The 21,673-nt window shown below is 41.0% G+C and overlaps 1 protein-coding gene across 2 annotated transcripts in view; it reads left to right on the plus strand.

Annotated features, from left to right (window-relative positions):
- The first annotated feature begins 17,163 nt into the window (after nt 1-17,163).
- Nucleotides 17,164-21,673, plus strand: part of LOC116898024 (solute carrier family 22 member 19-like) — a 43,564-nt gene continuing 39,054 nt past the window's right edge. Inside the window, exons 1-2 of one of the 2 annotated variants that reach the window (XM_032899413.1) lie at nt 17,164-17,688; nt 18,779-18,882. In XM_032899413.1, the coding sequence (XP_032755304.1) occupies nt 17,287-17,688; nt 18,779-18,882 (506 nt within the window). In that variant the 5' untranslated portion in view covers nt 17,164-17,286. The remainder of the gene's footprint in view (nt 17,689-18,778; nt 18,883-21,673) is intronic. The other variant, XM_032899414.1, reaches the window with a different exon arrangement.

The raw sequence follows: 21,673 nt of genomic DNA on the forward strand, positions 1-21,673 counted from the left end.
TCATGAAGGGTGTCGTTTCCCTAATTTCTTTCTTGGCTTGTTTCTCTTTTGTGTAGAGGAAGGCTACTGATTTATTTCAGTTAATTTTATACCCAGCCACTTTGCTGAATTTGTTTACCAGCTTTAGTAATTCTCTGGTGGAACTTTTGGGTTCACTTAAATATACTATCATATCATCTGCAAATAGTGATATTTTGACTTCTTCTTTTCCGATCTGTATCCCCTTGATCTCATTTTGTTGTCTGATTGCTCTGGCTAGAACTTCAAGAACTATATTGAATAAGTAGAGAGAGAATGGGCAGCCTTGTCTAGTCCCTGATTTTAGTGGGATTGCTTCAAGTTTCTCTCCATTTAGTTTAATGTTAGCATCTGGTTTGCTGTATATGGCTTTTTACTATGTTTAGGTATGGGCCTTGAATTCCTATTCTTTCCAGGACTTTTATCATGAAGGGATGTTGAATTTTGTCAAATGCTTTCTCAGCATCTAATGAAATGATCATGTGGTTTTGTTCTTTCAGTTTGTTTATATAATGGATCACGTTGATGATTTTCTGTATATTAAAGCATCCCTGCATGCCTGGAATGAAGCCTACTTGATCATGGTGGATGATTGTTTTGATGTGCTCTTGGATTCGGTTTGCCAGAATTTTATTGAGTATTTTTGCGTCGATATTCATAAGGGAAATTGGTCTGAAGTTCTCTTTCTTAGTTGGTCTTTGTGTGGTTTAGGTATAAGAGTAATTGTAGCTTCATAGAAGGAATTCGGTAGTGCTCCATCTGTTTCAATTTTGTGGAATAGTTTGGATAGTATTGGTATGAGGTCTTCTATGAAGATCTGATAGAATTCTGCACTAAACCCGTCTGGACCTGGGCTCTTTATGGTTGGAAGACCTTTAATGACTGCTTCTATTTCCTTAGGAGTTATGGGGTTGTTTAACTGGTTTATCTGTTCCTGATTCAACTTCAGTACCTGGTATCTGTGTAGGAAATTGTCCATTTCCTGCAGATTTTCAAGTTTTGTTGAATATAGGCTTTCATAGAAGATCTGATGATTTTTTTGAATTTCCTCTGAATCTGTAGTTATGTCTCCCTTTTCATTTCTGATTTTGTTAATTTGGACACACTCTCTGTGTCCTCTCATTAGTCTGGCTAAGGGTTTATCTATCTTGTTGATTTTCTCAAAGAACCAACTTTTGTTTCAGTTGATTCTTTCTATGGTCCTTTTTGTTTCTACTTGGTTGATTTCAGCTCTGAGTTTGATTATTTCCTGCCTTCTACTCCTCCTGGGTGTATTTGCTTCTTTTTGTTCTAGAGCTTTTAGGTGTGCTGTCAAGCTGCTGACATATGCTCTTTTTTGATTCTTTCTGCAGGCACTCATAGCTATGAGTTTTCCTCTTAGCACAGCTTTCATTGTGTCCCATAAGTTTGGGTATGTTGTACCTTCATTTTCATTGAATTCTAAGAAGTCTTTAATTTCTTTCCTTATTTCTTCCTTGACCAGGTTATCGTTGAGTAGAGCATTGTTCAACTTCCAGGTATATATGGGCGTTCTTCCCTTATTGTTATTGAAGACCAGTTTTAGGCCGTGGTGGTCTGATAGCACGCATGGGATTATTTCTATCTTTCTGTACCTGTTGAGGCCCATTTTTTTGACCAATTATATGGTCAATTTTGGAGAAAGTACCATGAGGAGCTGAGAAGAAGGTATATCCTTTTGCTTTAGGATAGAATGTTCTATAAATATCTGTTAAGTCCATTTGTTTCATGACTTCTCTTAGTCTGTCTACATCTCTGTTTAATTTCTGTTTCCATGATCTGTCCATTGATGAGAGTGGGGTGTTGAAATCTCCCACTATTATTGTGTGAGGTGCAATGTGTGTTTTGAGCTTTAGTAAGGTTTCTTTTACGTATGTAGGTGCCATTGTATTTGGGGCATAGATATTTAGGATTGAGAGTTCATCTTGGTGGATTTTTCCTTTGATGAATATAAAGTGTCCTTCCTTATCTTTTTTGATGCCTTTTAGTTGAAAATTGATTTTATATGATATTAGAATGGCTACTCCAGCTTGCTTCTTCTGACCATTTGCTTGGAAAGTTGTTTTCCAGCCTTTCACTCTGAGGTAGTGTCTGTCTTTGTCTCTGAGGTGTGTTTCCTGTAGGCAGCAGAATGCAGGGTCCTCGTTGTGTATCCAGTTTGTTAATCTATGTCTTTTTATTGGGGAGTTGAGACCATTGATGTTGAGAGATATTAAGGAATAGTAATTATTGCTTCCTGTTATATTCATATTTGGATGTGAGGTTATGTTTGTGTGCTTTTCTTTTCTTTTTTTTTTGTTGCCAAGACAATTAGTTTCTTGCTTCTTCTAGGTTGTAGCTTGACTCCTTATGTTGGGCTTTACCATTTATTATCCTTTGTAGCGCTGGATTTGTAGAAAGATATTGTGTAAATTTGGTTTTGTCATGGAATATCTTGGTTTCTCCATCTATGTTAATTGAGAGTTTTGTAGGATACAGTAACCTGGGCTGGCATTTGTCTTCTCTTAGGGTCTGTATGACATCTGTCCAGGATCTTCTGGCTTTCATAGTCTCTGGCGAACAGTCTGGTGTGATTCTGATAGGTCTGCCTTTATATGTTACTTGACCTTTTTCCCTTACTGCTTTTAATATTCTTTTTTTATTTTGTGCATTTGGTGTTTTGACTATTATGTGATGGAAGGAGTTTCTTTTCTGGTCCAATCTATTTGGAGTTCTGTAGGCTTCTTGTATGCTTACGGGTATCTCTTTCTTTAGCTTAGGGAAGTTTTCTTCTATGATTTTGTTGAAGATATTTACTGGTCCTTTGAGCTGGGAGTCTTCACTCTCTTCTATATCTATTATCCTTAGGTTTGATCTTCTCATTGAGTCCTGGATTTCCTGTATGTTTTAAACCAGTAGCTTTTTCCGTTTTACATTATCTTTGACAGTTGAGTCAATGATTTCTATGGAATCTTCTGCTCCTGAGATTCTCTCTTCTATCTCTTGTATTCCGTTGGTGAAGCTTGTATCTACAGCTCCTTGTCTCTTCTTTTGGTTTTCTATATCCAGGGTTATTTCCATGTGTTCTTTCTTGATTGCTTCTATTTCCATTTTTAATTCTTTCAACTGTTTGCTTGTGTTTTCCTGGAATTCTTTCAGGGATTTCTGTGATTCCTCTCTATAGGCTTCTACTTGTTTATTTATGTTTTCCTGTGTTTCTCTAAGGGAGTTCTTCATGTCTTTCTTGATGTCCCCCAGCATCATGATCAAATATGATTTTGAAACTAGATCTTGCTTTTCTGGTGTGTTTGGATATTCCATGTTTGCTTTGGTGGGAGAATTGGGCTCCAGTGATGCCATGTCGTCTTGGTTTCTGTTGCTTGGTTTCCTGTGCTTGCCTCTCGCCATCAGATTATCTCTAGTGTTACTTTGTTCTGCTATTTTGACAGTGGCTAGACTGTCCTATAAGCCTGTGTGTCAGGAGTGCTGTAGACCTGTTTTTCCTGTTTTCCTTCAGCCAGTTATGGGGGACAGAGTGTTCTGCTTTGGCATGTAGTTTTTTTCCTATCTACAGGTCTTCAGCTGTTCCTGTGGGCCTGTGTCTTCAGTTCACCAGGCAGGTCGCTTGGAGCAGGAAGGTTTGTCTTACCTCTGGTCCCGAGGCTCAAGTTTGCTCGTGGGATGTTGCTTATGAGCTCTCCGTGGCGGCAGCAAACAGGAAGATCTGTGCTGCCCTTTCCAGGAGCTTCCGTGCATCAGGGTTCCAGATGGCATTTGGTGTTTTCCTCTGGAATCAGTAATGTGGGCAGAGTGTAGTCTCTTCTGGTTTCCCAGGCGTGTCTGCCTCTCTGAAGGTTTAGCTCTCCCTCCCACGGGATTTGGGTGCAGAGAACTGTTTATCTGGTCGGTCCCTTCAGGTTCTGGCGGTGTCTCAGATGCAGGGGACTTGCTGCTCCTGTGCCCTTATCTCCAGGAACCCAGAGGCCGTAAACAGTTTCCTTTTGGGCCAGGGATGTGAGCAGTGGTAGGCAGTGTTGGTGGTCTTTTCTGCTCTGCAGTCTCTGGAGTGCCCACCTGTTTCAATATTTTTAATCAGAGATTCAACTGTTCTTATAAATATAATAAAATCTATGTGGAAATTATATTGGAATACTAATTTGTGATCATTGAAAGTTTCCTTACAACACTGAGTCAGTATTTTTCTTTGTTTCAAACTACAGAATAATCCAGGGATAAATTTTGGTGTGAGACATTGCTAAAGAATAAGAATCTGGGTTCAGTCAGAGAAGATGCACCTAACTCTCAGTAAGATTATAGCTTTAGTGGGGTGGGTGGAGTGGGGACATCCTTATGGACACATGGGGAGAGGGGTGGTATGGGATGTGGAACTGTGGTGGAGGGATCCAGGAGGGGAATAAAATCTGGAGTGTAAAAAATAAATGAATAAATAAAAATTTAAAACAAATAAATAATGACAAAACATAACAAAAGAAGAATAACAATCGTTTCTGGTGTTTATCTATAAAATGGATGATGAAATGGAGAACTGGGAACCGGAGCAACCAAAGAGCTCCCTTCACCCAAATCCCGTGGGGAAGAGATCTGAACCCTCAGAAGTGTGGACACTCCTGAGAAATCTGAGGACACTACCCTCTGCCCACATTTCAGAACCAAGAGGGAATCGCCTAGTGCCAACTGTGTCCCCTGGGCACAAGGACATAGGAGCAATCAGGGCAGGACCCTTTTGATTCCTGCCCATGCCTGGAGCTGAAAGATAGTCACCAGGTGCACCTACACAGCTGAGAGCAGAGTTAAGACCCACTTTTCTGCTACAAGTAACCTGCCTGTTGGATTCAGGACACAAAGACGCAGAAGTCCTCTGGGTCAGGGCACTTCCTGTTTCTAGCTCTGCCGGGAACCGAACTGATACCGTCCTACAGTTCCTTGCAGCCAAGTCCCATGGGGAAGAGAGCTGAACATCCAGAAGTGCAGATATCCTGAGACCGCAGGACAGACTGCCACTTCTGCACACCTCTGCCCAAATCCCTGGTCCAAGGGGAAACTGCATAGTGCATCTGGACACAGGAACACTGGAAAAGTCAACCGCTGGTACCTGCGGTTATGCTCTGCACCAGGACTGTACTGGACCAGTCAAAAAGCTCCCAACAACAAATCCTGTTTGGGAGAGACCTGAACCCTCAGAAGTGTGGACACTCCTGAGAAGTCAGAAGAGATGACAGTCTGCCCACAGTCCAGACCCAAGAGGGAATCGCCTAGTGCCAACTGTGCTCCCTGGGTCAAAGGACCTAGGAGCAATCAGGGGCAGGATCTTTGATTCCTGCCCATACCTAGAGCTGAAAGAGAGTCTCCAGGAGCTCCGACACACCCTAAACCAGAGCACCTGTTCTCAGAAAGCCTGAAAGAAAACAGGAAAACAGTTCTACAAGAGTACTGACACAGAGGCCTACAATAGGGTAAAGTCACTTCCAGAAACGGCATGACAAGCAAACAACAGAGACAACCCAATAGCTAGAGGCAAGCACAGGAACCTAAGCAACAGAAACCAAGACTACTTGGCATAATCAGAGCCCAGTTCTCCCAACAAAGCAAATACTGGATATCCAAACACACCAGAAAAGCAAAATTTAGATTTAAAAATCACAATTTTGACAAGGATGGAGGACTTTAAGAAAGACGTAAAGAACTCCCTCAAAGAAATGCAGGAAAACACAAGTAAACAAGTAGAAGCCCTTAGAGAGGAAACACAAAACTGCCTGAAAGAATTACAGGAAAACACAACCAAACAATTGAAAGAATTGAAAATGGAAATAGAAGTAATAAAGAAGGCACAAAGGGAGACAACTCTGGATATAGAAAACCTAAGGAAGAAACACAAAGCCATAGATACACGAATCACTAAAAGATTACAAGAGATAAAAGAGAGAATCTCAGGGGCAGAGGATACCATAGAAAACATTGACACAACTGTCAAAGATAATGTAAAATGCAAAAAGCTCCTAGCCCAAAACATACAGGAAATCCAGGATACAATGAGAACATCAAGCCTAAGGATAATAGGTATAGAAGAAAGTGAAAACTACCAACTTAAAGGGCCAATAAATATATTCAACAAAATTATAGAAGAAAACTTGCCTAACCTAAAGAAAGAGATGCCCATAAACATACAGAAAACCTACAGAACTCCAAATAGATTGGACAAGAAGAGAAATTCCTCCCATCATACAATAATTAAAACACCAAAATGCGCAAAACAAAGAAAGAATACTAAAAGCAGTAAGGGAAGAAGATTGAGTAACATGTAAAGGCAGACCTATAAGAATTACACCAGACTTCTCACCAGAGACTATGAAAGCCAGAAGATCCTGGACAGATGTCATACAGACCCTAAGAGAACACAAATGCCAGCCCAGGTTACTGTGTCCTGCAAAACTCTCAATTAACATAGATGGAGAAACCAAGATATTCCATGCAAAAACCAAATTTACACAATATCTTTCTACAAATCCAGCCCTAAAAGGATAATAGATGGAAAACTCCAACACAAGGAGAGAAACTACACCATACAGAAAGCAAGAATATAATTTCTTTGCAGTGAAAGCTAAAGAGAGACAAAAAAACATAATTCCACTGATAACAATGAAAATAACAGGAAGTGACGATCACTATTCCTTAATATCTCTCAACATCAATGGACTCAATTCCCCAATAAAATGACATAGACTAACACACTGGATATGTAAAGAGGACCCAGCATTTTGCTGAATACAGGATACATGCCCAAGAGACAAAGACAGACACTACCTCAGAGTAAATGGCTGGAAAACAACTTTTGAAGCAAATGGCCCCCCAAAAAAAACAAGCTGGAGTTGCCATTCTAATATCAAATAAAATTGACTTTCAACCAAAAGTCATTAAAAAAGATAAGGAAAAATATTCATCAAAGGAAATATCCACCAAGATGAACTCTCAATCCTAAATATCTATGCTCCAAATGTAATGACACCTACATTCATAAAAGAAACCTTACTAAAGCTCAAAGCACACATTGCACCTCACACAATAATAGTAGTAGATTTCACCACCCCACTCTCATCAATGGACAGATCATATGTCACGAGCCCAACGTCTCACCAGCAAGAACGATGCGCGGACACCAGGATCCTTCTGCAGCAAAGCATTTATTGCATCTTGAAGAGGAGAGAGCCGGGGCCCAGAAAGGCGCTGCTTATAAAACCCTAGCACGGCGCATCCACGCCTGGTTGGTCGCTTACCCATGATCTCACTGGCACGCCCCGGGGTGGGCAAAGACTTGGTGCGAACACACTCTTGCACATGCGCACAGCTAGTTTCCTGAAAGGAAGCCGGGCTGGCGCAGCGGAAGCCAGCGCCATCTTGTAATGGCGAATGCTATCGCGGCTTTCCACATGGGGCACAGCGGAAGCCGGCGCCATCTTGTAATGGCGAATGCTATCACGGCTTTCCACATTTCCCCCTTTTTGTTTTACTAGAATGAGGCTGATCTAGGCCTCTGCAGTTACGTCCATCTGCTGTGGCTCCTGTCTTAGGTCGTTCCTCTAATGTCACAGCCTTATCCGTCGTAGGGTAACCCTATCGCCACCGGGCCCCATGTCTTAGATTGGTCTGTGCATGAGGAAAGTTGCCCGTCTCTGGATACCGCAGTGCCGTGTAACTGCTAAACGACCTAGGGCAAACTCTACAAAAGAGGCCAGCCAGAAAATGAGTTAGTGGGGAAATCATGATCACCCTATCGCGTGCAATGAGGAAACCTCAGCGATGTAGAAGGGCTGATCAAAGAATCATTGAGTCTCTCTCATCCCAGTGCAATGGATCCACAAATTCATGGGGTGCAAGAGCAGAGAACTCAGATGCCGACTAATTCCTGAGCATAGATAACCAAATTCCAGGGGAAGCCCCTTGTTCAATGGCCACAAATGCTTGAGTGACAACGACCTTGTCACGTTTCTGTTGAGATCTGAGTTTGCAAACCAACCATAGCATGAACACTAATCCACAGCATAGGGCTGCACCAAACAGAGCCACTCCCGATAAGTAGTGGGCACCTCATCTGGTTCTCCTCAGCTGCTACCACCAAGGGCTGTAGTCAAGCCGCTCCTATAATAAAATTTAGAATTCCCAATTGTTGTTAGCAACTACTCCAGAAAGTTCACCCACTGTGCTTGCCTAACAATAGATTGGGGGAGGGTAACTCTAGACACTGCAGACACAATGGCTGCAGCAGTAATGGCTGCTACAATAGCAGCGAAAGTAACAAGGTCTTTCCCAGGACAGTTTAGGATCGGTCATTCTTCTCTGGAACAACCAGCAGGCAATGGAACCATGTCTGAGATCTGCACAACCAGGGCAGAGTTCCCCAGTCCACAGCAGCTTCAGCAGATGGCATTCCTGTGAAGCTACAGACTGTAAAATGACTAAGGCAGCAAGAGTCGCCAGGGGAATGAGGGGGGCAGGGGTAACAGCTGGAGTCCAGTCTTCTCCAACAAGCAGCAGTGCACAGAGGGTTGGAGTGCAGGCCGCGGTGGGATGGTACACAATGACTGCAGCAACGCCAGAATTTCTGTGATGACAAAAAATGAGGGGGGAATCTTCCATCTTTCTCTCAGGGCAGAGGAATGACTCTAGGGACCCGAACCACGAGAGCTGAATCTTCATGTAACCAGGATCAGCAAGTCTCAGCAACCACCTCTGGCAGCTGGCATACTCCTGTAGCATCCTGTAGAAAAAACACAAAGATTCCCTCTTCTCCATATAAAATACCTGGACAGGATCATGCCAATGTAGAAGTATGCCTAGTTGTAGGGTGCCATAAACACTCAGAGTGTTCCTTGGCATACAAATTTTAAAATTGAAATAAAAGGAGTATTATTAAATAATTGTATAGCATACATAGCATACAGGGATATAACTCCCCCTTTTTATTTATTAAGATATAAACTGTCTAATATCATTGTCCTCCCTCGTTAAGGGGTCCAGGCAATCCAGTTTGAGTTCTTAAATGGCCTATAAAGGAACAGTACTTAGTGTTCTTAACCACTAAGCCATCTCTCCAGCACCTCACAAACTTTATTTACCTAAACATAAGCATTAATTAGAAATGTCAAATCCTGTAAATATTGTCCAGATTTAGTCTTACTAGAAACCCCTGAGCTGGCAGGGCGAGGCTGGGAATTGAAAGTAAGCAAATGGAGTCTTCCTCTTTTCATGAGGGTGTGTTATCAACTCCATTACCATTTTCAAAGAGCTGGGTCTATGGTTTTGTTTAGTTGTCTGAGCCAGAGCACTGAAAGGACAGTGAGTTGTCAGACAATTTATACTGAAATCATCACTCACCGATTTCATGTAGAAAACTTGCCTCTAGTAAAGCATTAAGTAATTGAAATCAATTGTAAACCACAAGCCACACATTCGCTATCAGTATATGAATTGAAAGCTTGATTTTTTAACATTTAAAAAGCAGCGGCTACAGCACATAATTCAATAATCTGTGCTGAACAAGGGGAAACTAGAGAATAAACAAGTGATCTAATCATACATGTAGCCTTTTCATTAGATGAACCACCTACAAATACAGTAAGCGCATTTCCTATGGGTTGCACGCACAAATATACAGGAAGTACAAAAGCATGCAAAGAGTAAAATTATCAATTTTGCCTGAAAAATTTGTATATGTAATAGGCCAAATATCCGTATCTTGTAATAACCAATTTAACTGTTGTTTGGAATAAGATGTGTTTAAAATATTTCCATGTCTCTAGCCTACAATTCTGTATTACCACAACTGAAGCTTTATCTTCAATGAGGATAACAAACAAAGACCTAAGTCCTCTGGTAAGGTGAGATACTTAGCCAACTAACATATCCTTAGAAGTTTAAAATTAGTTTCAAATATTCTTTTCTGGAGTAGTGTAACAGCTACTCCCCAAATATTAAAGCTCATTTTGAGAGCAAAGGTTTGTAGTAAAAACTCCCATATACACTGAAAGATTTAAAGTTTTAACTTCTTATATTGAAGAAGTGACAAAATTACATAATATAAGGCTATTAGCCAATTTTTTTGTAAAAATTTTTAATGATATCACTTCATGGGCTCTCTAAAATTATAAGCAAGCTCACGAAATGAAAACTCAAAATCAATCCTCTAAATCTATCTTGAAATGGCAGTTGGAGTAAGCAAACAAGCTGTAATGCTCTCACAAGTTCTAAAACCTCATCAATCCTTTGTAAATCCTGTGACAATCTCTACCTGTTTGATTTTTTCTTAATTACAAATAAGTTTGAGTTAGTCAATGCAACACTGGCAATCCTTAATCACAATCCTTAAGTTCTCCTTGTAACACCAGAGCACAACCACAAGGTCACCTGAGTTCTGAGTAGTGACTAGGCAGCTGTCCTTGGGGCAGTGGAATTAGCATTAAAATACAGATAACTTCAGGGCAAACCACAACTTTGGAAAGCAAAACTCAACCTCCAACAACCTAGTCTCCAAAATCTAGTCTCCAAAACACCAAGTCTATCCCTTCATGCTACTAAGTTTGACTGCCAATTCCTACATATCAATGCACGATGGTGCAGTCTCCAATACCTCAACAAAGAGACATTGTCCTAAATTCTTTTTAGAAGCCTGGTTTCTAGGATAAGAGTTCCATAAAAATACTATCTCAATTTAGACCTGTTTCTCTAGGTTGGCCCATGTCACATGTTGTCTAAGCCAACTTTCTGTTACCAATGTTACACCTTTTTAACTATATCTAATAACTTAAAAGCCAATAGTACATAACCAAGGCGTGTAGAGCTTATTTATACATTTAAAACCAATCAGAAACAAAATTGAAGTGGCTACACATGTCTTTAATATTTACACCAAGCACCATTTTTATTTTCTAGCTATGATTTTAAGAGAAGCACCTTGTCACCTGCTAAGTCTAATAATAAGTCAGGGATTTTTCTAAGAGAAACAGCCATCAGCTCCTGTACCAAAGAAGCTGAGGAGCTGCTGGCGCCTTTAAGATCAGCTCCTGCAGACGCTCAGCCCCCGGGCAGCTTCTCCAGCTGACCAAGACACCTGGCTACAGGTACAGGGCTCCAAGGGCTGATTGAAACTGCTTTTTATTCATTTGTTCCTTTTTTGAAACGAGTTAAAACCAAATCAAGGTATGAACGACCAGCAGATAAAGTTTTTACCATTTTCTCTTTTGAACATGAAACATAAAACATTTAAGCAACAAGAAACAAAAACCACAGACATAAACTGACATACATGGACAGCTTGGTGCACCAAGGACAGACAATAGACAAAGGGGAAAAACTAGATGGTGTCCCACCAAAGGGACCCAGATTCCAATAGGAGTCAGCAGAGAGGTAGGATTTCCCCTTTCCCATCACTTCCACGGTGACCATCCACTTGAGTGGAGTTGATATGGACGATGGATTGTCTCAATTCCTGGACTAGTCCATCAACGTGTTGAAACCAAATTCCTGTAAGATACTGAGATATATTACGGGATATCTGAGCAGCACGACTGACATTCACAAATGGTATGGAAGTGAAACACAGTCCTGAATATTTCTACTCACAACCCAATTACATTAACTCCATCAAGCTGTGCATGGGCATTGAGATGTCCTTGGGGGTACGGGGTAGGAAAAATGAAGAATTGAGATATCTTTTTGTTTGATTCTCCTGAATAAATTTTTCAGGCGGTCTACCTCTATCAAATCTGATCAGTATGACTCTGTGAAGTTTCCAGAGCCTAATCACACCTTTTACAAGCACAAAGACAAAATTTTTCTCCCAAATTACTGTGTTCCTTTTATCTCCTCCCTTTTTCTCTCCCAGGGCGTCCTTTCCCTTATCTCTTGCTTCCTCGGATCCAAGGTCCTTGGAAGGGCCTCTTTTCTTAGGTGCACCTTTCCTTCTTAAAGCTTCTAATCTTTCACCTCGCTCTGTTTCTGACATGCTGTCCTGTAACTCCTCTAACGCCCCTTGTCCTGCTGTTACTGTTGGGCAGCATTTCTCATCTTCTAGGCACGACTTCTGACTGTGCCTAGCAGCAGCCGCAAAATCGAAAACCAAAAGAAAAAGGATGAGCGCTGCCAAAACAATAACAAAAGCTTCCACCACATCTAATGGGGGAGAGAGATGAGAGAGATCAAGACCAAACATGCCTCTCAGAGCTTACCTTTCAACCTGCAGTTCTGGACCCTCTCCGCGAACGGAGGCTCTCCGCGGCGCCAGCGATGATGAGGTGTTTGTCCCGGGTTTCAGCACCAAATGTCACGCGCCCAACGTCTTGCCAGCAAGAATGACGCACGGACACCAGGATCCTTCTGCAGCAAAGCATTTATTGCATCTTGAAGAGGAGAGAGCCGGGGCCCAGAAAGGCGCTGCTTATAAAACCCTAGCACGGTGCATCCACGCCTGATTGGTCGCTTACCCATGATCTCACTGGCACGCCCCGGGGTGGGCAAAGACTTGGCGCAAACACACTCTTGCACATGCGCACAGCTAGTTTCCTGAAAGGAAGTCGGGCTGGAGCAGCGGAAGCCAGCGCCATCTTGTAATGGTGAATGCCATCACGGCTTTCCACAATCATAGACACAGAAATTAAACCAAGACATACAGAAACTAATAGAAGTTATGAACCAAATGGATTTAACAGATATTTATAAAATATTCCATCCTAAAACAAAAGGATATACCTTCTTCTCGCCACCTCATGGTACCTTCTCCAAAACTGACCATATAATCAGTCACAAAACAGGCCTCAACAGATACAGGAAGATAGAAATAGTCCCATGCATCCTATCAGATCACCACGGACTAAGGCTGGTCTTCAATAACAATACTGACAGAAAGCCCACATATACATAGAAATTGAACAATACTCTGCTCAATAACAACTTGGTCAAGGAAGAAATAAAGAAAGAAATTAAAGACTCCTTAGAATTTAATGAAAATGAAGACACAACATTCCCAAACATATGGGACACAATGAAAGCGGTGCTAGGAGGAAAACTTATAGCTCTGAGTGCCTGCAAAGAGAAAGAGGAGAGAGCATATGTCAGCAGCTTGACAGCACACCTAAAAGCTCTAGAACAAAAAGAAATAAATATACCCAAGAGGAATAGAAGGCAGGAAATAATCAAACTCAGAGCTGACATCAACCAAGAAGAAATAAAAAGGACTATACAAAGAATCAACAAAACCAGGAGCTGGTTCTTTGAGAAAATCAACAAGATAGATAAACCCTAAGCCAGACTAACGAGAGGACACAGAAAGTGTGTCCAAATTAACAAAATCAGAAATGAAAAGGGAGACATAGCAACAGAATCTGAAGAAATTGAAAAAAATCATCAGACCCTACTACAAAAGCCTATATTCAATAAAACTGGAAAATTTGGAGGAAATGGACAATTTTCTAGACAGATACCAGATACCAAAGTTAAATCAGGAACAAATAAATCATCTAAACAATCCCATAACTCCTAAAGAAATAGAAGCAGTTATTAGAAGTCTCCCAACCAAAAAGAGCCCAGGACCAGATGGGTTCAGTGCAGAATTCTATCAGACCTTCATAGTAGACCTCATACCAGTACTGTCCAAACTATTCCACAAAATTGAAACAGACGAAGCACTACCAAATTCCTTCTCTGAAGCCACAATTACCCTTATACCTAAACCACACAAAGACCCAAAAAAGAAAGCGAACTTCAGACCAATTTCCCTTACGAATATTGATGCAAAAATACTTAATAAAATTCTTGCAAACAAGATACACTCAACAATAAAAGAACTTCTGGGGGAATCACCATCCCTGACTTCAAGCAGTATTACAGAGCAATAGTCATAAAAACTGTATGGTATTGGTACAGAGACAGACAGATAGACCAGTGGAACAGAATTGAAGACCCAGAAATGAACCCACACACCTATGGGCACTTGATCTTTGACAAAGAAGCTAAAACCATCCAATGGAAGAAAAATAGCATTTTCAACAAATGCTGCTAGTTCAACTGGAGGTCAGCATGTAGAAGAATGTAAATCAATCCATTCTTATCACGCTGTACAAAGCTTAAGTCCAAGTGCATCAAGGACCTCCACATCAAACCAGATGCAATTCAAACTAATAGAAGAAAGTTGGGGAAGAGTTTCGAACACATGGGCACTGGGGAAAATTTCCTGAACAAAACACCAATGCCTTATGCTCTAAGATCAAGAATTGACTAATAGGACCTCATAAAACTTCACAGCTTCTGTAAGGCAAAAGACACTGTCATTAGGAAAAAATGGGAACCAACAGATTAGGAAAAGATCTTTACCAATCCTACATCTGATAGAGGGCTAATACCCAAAATATAAAAAAAAAACTCAAGAAGTTAGACTCCAGAGAGTTAAATAACCCTATTTAAAAAATGGGGTACAGGACAGGAGCGGATGTAGATCGATCCTGAGAGACACAGCCAGAATACAGCAAATACAGAGGCGAATGCCAGCAGCAAACCACTGAACTGGAGAATAGGACCCCGTTGAAGGAATCAGAGAAAAGAACTGGAAGAGCTTGAAGGGGCTTGAGACCCCATATGTACAACAATGCCAAGCAACCAGAGCTTCCAGGGACTAAGCCACTACCTAAAGACTATACATGGACTGACCCTGGACTCTGACCTCATAGGTAGCAATGAATATCCTAGTAAGAGCACCAGTGGAAGGGGAAGCCCTGGGTCCTGCTAAGACTGAACCCCCAGTGAACTAGACTGTCGGGGGGAGGGCGGCAATGGGGGGAGGGTGGGAAGGGGAACACCCATAAGGAAGGGGGGGAGGGAAGGGGATGTTTGCCCGGAAACCGGGAAAGGGAATAACACTCGAAATGTATATAAGAAATATTCAAGTTAATAAAAAGAAAAAAGAAAAGAAAAAAATGGGGTACAGAGCTAAACCAAATGTTCTCAGTTGAGGATTATTGAATGGCCAAAAATCACCTAAAGAAATGTTCAACATCCTTAGTCATCAGGGAAATGCCAATCAGAGCAAGCCTGAAATTCCACCTCACACCACTCAGAATGGCTAAGATCAAAAACTCAAGTGATAACAGATACTGGTGAGGATGTGGAGAAAGAGGAACACTCCTCCATTGTTGGTGGGATTGCAAACTGGTACAACAACTTTGGAAATCAGTCTGGAGGTTCCTCAGAAAATTGGACATTGCACTACCTGAGGACCCAGCTATACCTCTCCTGGGCATATACCCAAAAGATCCACCAACATACAACAAAGACACATGTTCCACTATGTTCATAGCAGCCTTATTTATAATAGCCAGAAGCTGGAAAGAACCCAGATGCCCTTCCACAGAGGAATGGATTCAAAAAATGTAGTACATCTACACAATGGAGTACTACTCAGCTATCAAAAACAATGACTTCAAGAAATTCATAGGCAAATGGAATGAACTGGAAAATATCATCCTGAGTGAGTTAACCCAATCACAAAAAAACACACTTGGTATGCACTCATTGATAAGTGCATATTATCCCAAAAGCTGGAACTACCCAAGATGCAATCCACAGTCCACAGGAAGCTCAAGAAGAATAATAACCAAAATGTGGATGCCTCCACTCCTTCTTAAAAGGGGAAAAAATATCCATAGGAGGGGATATGGAAGCAAAGTTCAGAGCAGCAACTGAAGGAATAGCCATTCAGAGCCTGCCCCACATGGGGCCCATATTATACAGTCACCAAAACTAGATAAGATTGATGAAGCTAAAAAACGCATGCTGAAAGGGACCGGATATAGATCTCTCCTGAGAGACACATCCAGAGCATATCCAATGCAGAGGTCAATTCTAGCAGCAAACCACCGAACTGAGAACAAGACCCCCTTGGGGGGATCTAGAGGAAGAACTGAAAGAATTAAAGGAGCTTGCAATCCCATAAGAACAAAAATGCCAACCAACCATCCAGAACTTCCAGGGACTAAACCACTACTGAAAGACTGACTTGAGCTGAGGCTGAGGCCTGGCTGTCTGTGCTAGGTTATGTCACCACTATTGCTAACCCAACTCTATGAAACTGGACTGCTGGTGTATTCATGAAGTGTTTGCAAATGAATCAAGCTGCTTCCACCTGCTAACCTACGAACTGAACTGCTGATGTCCAAACAACACAGATGAAGGTTGTTCCAAAGAACCTTTCTAGACAGGTCCACTTCCCTAACCCTGTATCCTTTCTTTTCCACTACCTCTGGTGCGTGGTAGGATACAAGGGATGTTAAAGCGTTTAAGAACCATTATTAAAAATAGGATTTGAAAAAGTTAAAGTTATACTTTCGCCCTCTTCTGTGTCCATCCTTCTATCACTGTGAGGATTGGGAATGAATGGCATGAAGTGACCTGAAGGAAGGATGAAGACTCGCACATTCCATGTCTGAGCTACTTTTCTGTTGTGATAACACACGGTGACCACAGCAAGTCATAGGAAGCGTGGTTAATGGGGGGCTTCCAGAGAAATAAGAGTCTATCACCATCACATTGAGGAGCATGGCAGTGGGTAAGAAAGCTTGACACTGGAGCAGCATCCGAGAGCTCACACCTCATCCACAAAGAGGAAACAGAAAGAGAGCAAGGGGATTGCATCCAGCCTCTGAAGCCTTAAACCCACCAGTAGTGACCTCTCCCTGAAGGCCAGACCTCCTAATCATTCCTAAATACTAACCTTCTGGGGACCAAGTATCATTCAAACCACCATACTTCACTTCCAAATTTTAACTTCTAAAGGTTTTCATTAATTCTTTTACACAAATTCAGTACTAAACAAAATACTTTCATGAAGTAGAAAAATGAAAACCACTTCACTTTGGATCCTATAAAACTACATTTTCTGTTAAGGATTGCATGAAACATAGTAATTTAACAGCTGACTACTTTCCAGGAATTTGCAGACCAATGTCCACAGGCGATCTTGGGGCTGTCCCCTGATTAACTTTCTCACAAAGTAGATCTTTAACAGGTCCTATTACAGAAAGCCAGTCATCAGACTATTCCTCTTGGTGATTCTAAAGCAGCCAGCCCTACCTAACACCTACTTAAAAGAGGGACCTATTAAGTACAGCTCTGGATCAACCCTATTTAGTGTGTCTTGGTAGAAAAAAAAAGATCTTTTAGAAACCTAGATATAGTCATCTTGCCTCCCACTAGAGATAGAGATCGACCAAGATGGCCTTTCAGGACTTTATAACTCAAATTGGCAGCCTGGGGAGGTTCCAGATCCTTCACTTGATTTTTGTACAGATCTGCTTTATCCTGATAGTTCCTCACACTGTTTTGGAGAACTTCACTGCAGCCATTCCTAGTCATCGCTGTTGGGTCCCCATCCTCGACAATAACACTATGTCTGATAATAACAGTAGGATCCTGAGCCAAGATGACCTCCTAAAGATCTCCATCCCAATGGACTCCAACCTGAGGCCAGAGAAATGCCGTCGCTATATACAACCACAGTGGGATCTCCTTCATCTGAATGGCACCTTCTCCACTGTAACAGAGCCAGACACAGAGCCCTGTGTGGATGGTTGGGTGTATGACCAAAGCACCTTCCTCTCCACCACAGTGACCCAGGTGAGTCAATTCCTTTCCCCATCAAGACATTATGATGGCACTTTGCCAATAACCTAAATGGAGCACATATTGTAAGAATAGACTTTACTTTTTTTAGCCAGTATAGGTGTAATTATTTCTCCATTTACTATGAGACACATATTTAGTGCATGTAGTAATTTTTTGAAAATTTAATTAAGATAAATTAAGATAGGAATTTATTCTTCTTGTCCTTTTCATTATAGAGATGACCATTATTTAGGAAGCAACTTTTGTGTCACGCAAGTTTAAGCAAATAATTCATATGCAGTCTCATAAACAGTATGACAAGTCAGTATCATTGAGTTTTGATATCAATTTTTAAATATTTGGAAGACCATACTAAACTACAGTAGCTGAGTAGGAATATGGTTCGGGGCTATAGTGATCATGTACCATGTGTTAGGTTCAGGATTCGAATCTTACCACTGTCTCTCCCTCCCCCCAAAAAGAACAATATGTATTACCTTCTTTTATGACTAGAAGTGATTACTGTTTAGCACACTTGCCCAAGTGTTAAAGCCCTAGGTTCCATCACCAATACTATCACAAAACACAGAAAAATGAAGTCAGTGCCCAGTCTCCATGCCTAAAGTAGTCATGAGAGATTGTTCTCTGACACACAAAATTCTTCAATGGTCTCAAATAGCTGCATGATACCACCATATTTAAGAACTTCTCTTTTGATTTTGGGGGGTTTGGTTTAGTTTGGTTTGGGGGGGGCATAGTTTCTATGTGGGCCCTGGCTGTTCTAGAACTCACTCTGTAGACTAGACTGGCCTTGAACTCAGAAATCTGCCTGCCTCTGAACCCCAAGTGCTAATATTAAAGGCATGTGCTACCACCTCCTGGCTATTCAAGAACTTTTTAGTACAGGTTAAAAATCACTTACAGAATTACAGGAAGATTCCTGGAAAAAGGTTTGTTTAAGCTGAGACTGGATGATAGAAATCAGATGGTGATGAAGCTAGAGAGGAAGATGGGGGCTGGCACAGTGGAACTGGAAACTCATGTTGAATACATTGAACAAATTTCACTGACAGACTGCCATGCTGATTTCCCTCTCTTCCAGTGGGACCTGGTGTGTGGATCTCAAACACTGAATTCAGTGGCTAAATTTATCTACATGACTGGTATCTTTATAGGGCATCTCATGGGTGGCCATTTATCAGACAGGTAAGTGTCTATGCTTTACAGCTCTCTCTACATACAGGGATTTTTATCATGTAAATTGTTTATTCATTAAGAAGTAGTGATTGCAGATTATATTCCTGCATGTGTACCTTTGAGCCTAGAGATCACTGAACACAAATGGCAATGTTAAGTGTTTAAAATTCCATGCACTGTGTTTTACATGTTTAAACTGTACTTCAGACACAGATGTAGCTTAGAGAAGAGAAGTGAAACAGCATGATATAGAAAGATAAGAAGAGTTCACTGTAAGAATGAGACAAATGTGTTTCACCATATAGAACTCACCCTATTTGAATATTTTAGTAAAACACTTAGTGTGAAATATAATCACTCTTGATCTGGGACACTAGGTCCCATGCTTCTCAGAAATTGCCCTAACTAGTCATAGTGAAAAGAGAAGAGAAACAGCTTTAATTGCTCAAGCATGACAGTGTGGTGTCCTTTGATACCTGTGGCATACGGGGCAAGGTGCAATGGGTATACTGTGAAGACGTGCCTGTTGGTTTTATTTTTTCTTCTGCCGAAGTAAATGTTTTTCTTTTAATTGAAAGGAATTTTTTCATACACTATACTCCCCTAATTTCTCCCAGATGTTCCTCAACTCCCTACCTATCCACCTTGATGTTGTTTTTCTTAAACAAGAATAAAATATAAAAAAGAAACACAAACAAAATTCACAAAACACACAAAAAAAATAGAAATAAAATAAACAAACAAAAGACCAATGAGACCAAAAAAAAAAGGGGGGGGCCTAAGCAAAGCAAAACTAAATCAAAAGTCATTTTTTTTCTTTTTTAAATACTATTGAGTTCATTTTGTGTTAGCCAACTATGTGTAGGCATGGAACCAACCAGAAGTATGGTCAATATACTCAGCGAGACTCCATTGGAGAAAGCCTATTTTTCCCTCACCAGTGATTATAAATTTCAGTTAGCATTTTGATTAGGGTTAGGGGCCTGTGTCCTTGTTGCCTTTCTTAGTACCTGAACCTTATCTGGCTTGAATTTATGTAGGTATTGTGCATGCTGCCATAGTCTCTGTATATATGTGTGTGTGTGTATATACATATACATATACATATACATATACATATACATATACATATACATATACATACACATGTATATATTTCCTGTTGTGTCTGGAAGACAGTTTCCTTGCAGTCATCCATCCCCTCTGGATCTTACAGTCTTTGCATCCCCTTCCATGTAGTTCCTTGCTCAGTAAGGGTAGAAGTCTGATGAAAACATCCCATTTAGCAATGAGTGCACTAAAGCCTCTCACTCTGCTTATTATCCACTTGTGGGTCCCTGTATTAATTCCTATCTATTATAAGAAGTGGCTTCTACGCTGATGACTGAGCAAGGTACTGATCTATGGGTTTCCAATGTGTCAGTAGGTATCCTGTAATTGCTATGTTCCGTTTGTAGACGAAGAGTAGTAGGTATGCCCCTGTGACCTACCTACCTAGTATCAAGGTACTGGGCTACTTTAGCTAGTCATAGCTATAAGTTCAACTTCGTACTCCATTGGGCCTTAAATCCAATCAAAAGGTAGCTGGTTACCCCCTTAATGTATGTATCTCTGTTGTACCGCACACCTTGCAGGCAGGTCCCTGTCAGAGATCACAGGGTTTCGAGCTAGGAGCTATTGATGATTACTTCTCTCTTTGGGTAGTATACAGAGAAGCTTCTAATGCCCTGAGTGCTAATCCTTAGGGATGAACCTTCTGGTTAGGCACCAGATTGATGTCTCCATGTTCCCTAATATATGCAAGCGTAGTCTTCAGAAATGGGGTCTTACCATCAGGTTGTGAAGAGTGACCAATAACCTTGACAACACAGGAAACCTCTCTCTAACCTGGACATGGACAAGGTTGACAAACTGATAGCTTTCTCTATTCTTTCTCAATTCTGAGATGTTTGCTGACAACTCAACGAAAGGCAACCCATTCTTAGCAGTGGACCTTGGTGGCATGAGATGCCTTATTGGGACATTGTCTCCCTGTTATTTGATAACCCCATCTAGATTCCTTTCATATGTTTATGTGTTTTTAGGGAGCTTTTACCGTAGTAGGGTTACATTTTTTTTAATGTCCTTCAATGTTGTTTCTCTTTCCCCATAGTCCCTCCTTTACCTTTTTCTTTTATCACCTTCTCTATTTAATCCTCTTATTATAGTGTTCTCTTTGTCTCTTCATTACAGTATGTTCTATGTCCCCTTCCTTGAACATGCTCTCTTCCTCCCCAGTCCTTACTATGTACTCTATGATTATTGAGATTGTAGTACGCATTTGGAAAGCTTGAAAACTAATTTGAATAAAAATGCCCCTCATAAGCTCATAATACTTAGTCACCTTGTTGGAGTAGGTGTGGCACTGTTGGGGGAAGTGTGTCCCTGGAGCTAGGCTTTGAGGTTTCAAATGCTCAGGCCAGGCACAACTCTTCCTGCTGCCTGCCAAACAAGATGTAGAGCATTCAGCTTCCTCTCCAGTACCATGTGTGCCTGGATGTCGCCATGCTTCCCACCATGATGATAATGGACTAAACCTCTGAACCTATAAGACAGCTTCAATGAGATGTGTTCGTTTATAAGAGTTATTGTTGTCATGGTGTCTCTTTGCAGCAACAGAACATTAACTTAGGCAAACATTAAAAGAAAACATATACTATTTATCTCTTTAGGTCTTGGTTATTTCACTCTGGGTGATTTTTTTCTAGCTCCATCCATTTACCTATAAATCTCATAATTTCATTTTTCTCAACAGCTAAAT

Source organism: Rattus rattus, chromosome 4 (genome assembly GCF_011064425.1).
Source record: "Rattus rattus isolate New Zealand chromosome 4, Rrattus_CSIRO_v1, whole genome shotgun sequence".
NCBI lineage: Eukaryota > Metazoa > Chordata > Mammalia > Rodentia > Muridae > Rattus > Rattus rattus.